General features: G+C 31.3%; 1 protein-coding gene across 1 annotated transcript; it reads left to right on the forward strand.

Moving 5' to 3' along the window:
• Nucleotides 1–2,352: 2,352 nt before the first annotated feature.
• On the forward strand, nucleotides 2,353–2,717 carry LOC145126320 (uncharacterized). Its single transcript, XM_079061710.1, has one exon. The coding sequence runs from the start codon at nucleotides 2,392–2,394 to the stop codon at nucleotides 2,599–2,601; it is 210 nt and encodes a 69-aa protein (XP_078917836.1). The 5' UTR covers nucleotides 2,353–2,391; the 3' UTR covers nucleotides 2,602–2,717.
• Nucleotides 2,718–5,049: the final 2,332 nt, after the last annotated feature.

Consider the following 5,049-nt stretch of genomic DNA (forward strand, 5'->3'; position numbering starts at 1 on the left):
TTAGATGTGTTTTGTTGGTTTTAACCTTGAATAGGATACGGGAAGACCCGAAAGTTTGAAATCGTAAAGATGGGCTAGTTCCGTCGAGCCCATGTCAAGACCCTTGGACTGATTCAACCAGTCAATCCAAAAAAGGATCCTCCACATCGCGGACATGGTTTGGATATAAGAGATTTTGGTTACCTCAAAAAATTCAAAAACGACACTGGAGAAAGGATAGGTTAAACCTAAGGAGAAGGGATACACAGGGAAGTAAACCAAGTAGGAGAAACAAAATTCGGTTGGGCGTGACCATCAAAAGGTTTGAAAGCAGTACTGTTAGCAGGAAAATCCCCACTCGTTTTCAAAGATCCAATGTCGTCTTCATTGAAAGAGCAGGTCTCCTCATACGTCATGATTTTTTGATCGACCACATCCTCGTCAGAAGGAGTAAGGATGCTTGTGCGCGAACGAAGTATCTATCAAAAAAGGAAGCAGGAAAAATAAGAGAGAAAGAAGCACGATATTTACCTTAAAGACGACTGGAGATGCTTGAGAGAAAGCTAAAAGAGGTAAAGAAGCGTCGGTAACCACTATACCCTATTTATTCGAATAACTGAGGAGAGAGAGAGATGACGTGATACGATAATCATTCCTATTAAAAGGGTAAAATTCTACCAGTTGGAGTTTAAATTTCAAAATCTTTATCTCAATTTTATTCTAAAATAAATTATACTCTTTAAATATTCATAATTAATTCAAATATTTTGCAGCTTCAACTAGGGGGAAATTGTTTGGTGTCAAGATCCTGAAACATATCCAGGATCTCGGATCTTAAAGTGGAGTTAGGATCCTGAAACAAATGTTTAGGAGTTAGGATCTTAAATATTACCAATATTATTTCCTAACGAGATTAACAAATGTATTTCTTGTTTATTTTTCACATGTATAGAAATAGTAAACACAAGATGCATCTACACTGAAGAATCGCTTCAGTCAAGCTTAAAACCCGGAGTTACCAAGTTAAGGCAACGTGCAAGAGCTTGTTCATCATGATCCCAAGAATATCGGACATCTAGTTAGTCAACCTAGGCTACAAATACACATGTATAAATCGCACAACACACCTAGAGCAACTGAATCACTTGTACTCGTATTCTCAAACACATTTTTGTAATTTACATTTCAATTAATAAGATTAAACAAGGTATGTGATCATTATCACCTCCTAATGTTTTATGTTGAAGATCCTAACAAGGATCAAGGATTTTCCTTGTAAAATCATTTGTGTCACTTTCAGTTCATTTTCACATTCATATTGATTGCATAACCACAACCTTTTATACAATTTGGTTGATATTTCCTTGATCGCTTTTTGACCTATATATATATATATATATATATATATATATATATATATATATATATGGAAAAGTGAATATACCCTTAAGGGTATATAAACTTAGGTACCCAAACTCATCATAATACGTCGTTTTGTATCATATATATACATTGTAATTGTCCAATATTCTTATAATTCAACTTCTAACTTGATTTATTTCCAAGATTTTTCTAAATTTCACATTTATCTTCCTCTAACATAATTTTCATTTTTAACTTTAATATATATAGTCTAATAGGTGTTCGGCAAAAAGATGTGATGTAAGGGGAAGATAATAGCGAAATTTTGAAAATCTTGATGATAAATTAAGTTAAGGATTAAAGTTTAAGAACATTATAATGAATGTATCAAACAAAACGACGTATTATGGTGAGTTTGGGTACCTAAGTTTATATACCCTTAACGGTATATTCACTTTTCCCATATATATATATATATATATATCCGGTAAGATTTTTTTTTTGTATGAATGTAAGAAGTTTTGTATCTGCATATTTTTTTGGCGACCAAAACAAATAAATCACTAGATGAATCAAAAATAACATGATTCATAAAAAAATCCCAAAAAAAACATCTCCATGATTCATTTTTACGATGATTTTGTTAATATTCATTAAAATTGTCCTACCAAAATTTTCCTGTCAAAAATCATAGAAAATATCTTTGAATAATTCAAATATATCTCATACATCAATAGTTTTTTATATTAAATAATTAACATAGCTAATTTTTACAAAAATCCAAATATTGCAAAAAAAAAAAGTTTCAAATACAAAAGAACCCAACATGATTTATTTTATCTCCATCACATGCAAACACTTTGGCATTGAATCCTAAGTGACTTGATGCACTAGTCTCCCTACCACGCACCCCTAACCTCTTTGCTTCTCACCAAAGTCTATGTCTCTCTCATTCTCACTTATATTATATATATCGTCAACTCAAATCACATCCATCAACACAACATCAAAGAAAATACAAACAAAACTTCAGATCACTTGAATCAAAATATGTTGGATTGGGGGCCAGTTTTCGTGTCAGTGGTTCTCTTTGTATTGTTCACGCCAGGGTTGCTGTTTCAGTTGCCCGGGCACAGGCACTGCGTGGAGTTTGGCAGTTTTCAGACCAGCGGAGCTGCAATCCTGATGCATTCATTGCTCTACTTCGGTTTTATCTGCCTCTTTTTATTCGCTGTTAAGATCCATCTCTACGTTAGCTAGAAAGATGACTCTAGTGATTTTGTCATGTTGTATGTTGAACTTTCTAAATTCTAATTTCTATGCATTTGCTTTTATTTGAATGAAAAAGATAGCATGATATTATAACAGCTTAGCTTGGGGTGAGTTATATGTTCTTTTTGAAAATTTGATAACGGTTGAAATAAATAATAAACTACATTTTGGACATTTTATTCTCAAAAACGCGCGAAAGAGTGTTTTGGGATACAATTTAGGAAAAACTAAAGTTTGGACATTTTATTTAAAAAAGTTATTTTTATTTCTTTGATGCTAAGCATTAGAAATTGAAAAAATAAATCTAAATCAATTAATAAATTTGGTTATAATGGGGTAGACTTCTTTTATTGAAAAAAAAAATAGTATAAGTGTTTACGACATTGTTTCTTATAAACTCTTACAACAATTAATGTTTAAACAAAATATTATGTTTTATATAAACAATTACAAATTTATTCAAGACAATCTTCTAGTCTGTTACAAAAATATTAAGGGATATGCATATAAATACGAGCATGCATGCTTTTTAATGGAAGAACGCTATCGATCCCAGGGTTTTGGGCCAGTACTCAATTTCTTCTCCCAAAAATAATTTTTTTTTTATAATGCAACTATTAAAATAATTTTGCAAAAATAACTGTGCAGCACGCATGGCAGATTACTTCTTTTAATTTATATACACCAAATATTAGTACCATCAATCCTCCAACTTTTCCTTCTTTTACACTTTCTACCCGCTATTTTCATTTTTCAATTTTAATCTAGAACTCTTAACTTAACTTCTAAACAGCTAAGATCTCCGGCTCTTATAAAAGTCACAATTGCCCCTTCATGCATGCAGACAAATCAAGTTATAAAATAAGAAAAAAAACAAACAAACAAAAAAAATTAAAATTAAAAAACTTTCAAGTTCCAATGTTAGGTTTGACAATATTTGACTAGGTAATTTAACAATAAACAATAATAAATAAAATAAAATCATAAGATAATAAGTTGTAAATTGTGGAAAATGAAAAGCATTTGGGACGAAGGAATCTCATCTCATCCCATATCGCTTGTGGAAGGGAAGATGAGAGTCAAATCTCTTCTATAGAAAGACAACTCTAGACTAGAGGAAGACATCTTGCTTGACGTTTTTTTTTGTAAGCTGCTTTTTGCAAATTCAATTTACAAACAAGGGCGGAACCAGGATTTTAGAATAACGGTGGCAAAGCTATTTCTATTGTTGGTTCGACGTTAATTGTTCTTTGATATTACTATTCCTTTAAAGTTGTTGTCATGTAGGGGTGAGCATGGGCCAGGTTGGGTCGGTTTGGGGTAAAACCGAACCCAACCTGCATATTTCAGTTTTTAGGGTTTAGAAGCTAAGGGTGCGTTTGGTTGTGAAAAATTGTTTTGATTTTCTAAGAAAATGTTTTCAGAAAATAGAGTTGAGTTTTTATTCAATGAAAATTTTAGAAAATGCGTTTGGTTGAAACTGGGGAGTTTTCATTTTCTATCTTGGAAATTTGGAAAACTGTAAAAATCACTTTTCTAATTTACATACAATTTGGAAAATTGAAAATTTTAATTTTCTTGGAAAAATTTGGAAAACTGAACGAACCAAATGTTTTTTCAAAATTTTTATTTTTCTTGGAAAACTTTCCACAACCAAGCGCACCCTAATGGTTTCGGTTTCAGACCGGGTTTGATTTCCCGATTTCTCGGCTTTTGGGTTCAATCCATGGGTTTACAGGTTTTGAGTTTAAAACCATTTTCCAAAAAAAATATAAATAATAATATGTGTAGTGTTTTGTGCATCATATAAAACACAATGGTAACCATATTTCTAACACAGAACCTCATATTTACATGTCGAATGTCTTACTAATCCAAACAGTGTAGTATTTAACCTTTTTTTCTATAGACTTATTTATATTAAGTGGACTTCCAATAAACGAAGTTTTTTCTGTAATCTGGAAAATAAAAAAATGAATTAAACTACTAAACTATTATGAATTAAATTATTAAAGTGGACCAAACACAACGACTTAAAAATAACAATAAAAAGACAGCAACCAATTGTTATTAGATTGTGGGATAATAAGCAAAATTTAAATAAGATACAATTAAAAGGATAGAACCGCAGACCTAAAGAATAAGAAACGCACCCTTTTCCACTACACTAGCAACTTAACGTATTTTCTATATATCATTAGTTATATAATATATACTATATGGACTATATAATAGTGGATCGGTTCGGTTTTTGGTCAGTATGTAAAGTCGAAACTGAATTCAAACCAAATTTTTCGGTTTTAAAAAATTCAAACCCAAAATCGACTGTTTGGGTTTGGTTTTGATTTTGTTTGTCTTTATCGGTTTTCGGTTTCGGTTTTGCTCACCCCTAAATCATATATTATTAAAACCTTCCACAATTGTAGCTCATACAAA

Source organism: Lactuca virosa, chromosome 7 (assembly GCF_052849685.1).
Source record: "Lactuca virosa cultivar CGN04683 chromosome 7, Lactuca_virosa_CGN04683_v6, whole genome shotgun sequence".
NCBI lineage: Eukaryota > Viridiplantae > Streptophyta > Magnoliopsida > Asterales > Asteraceae > Lactuca > Lactuca virosa.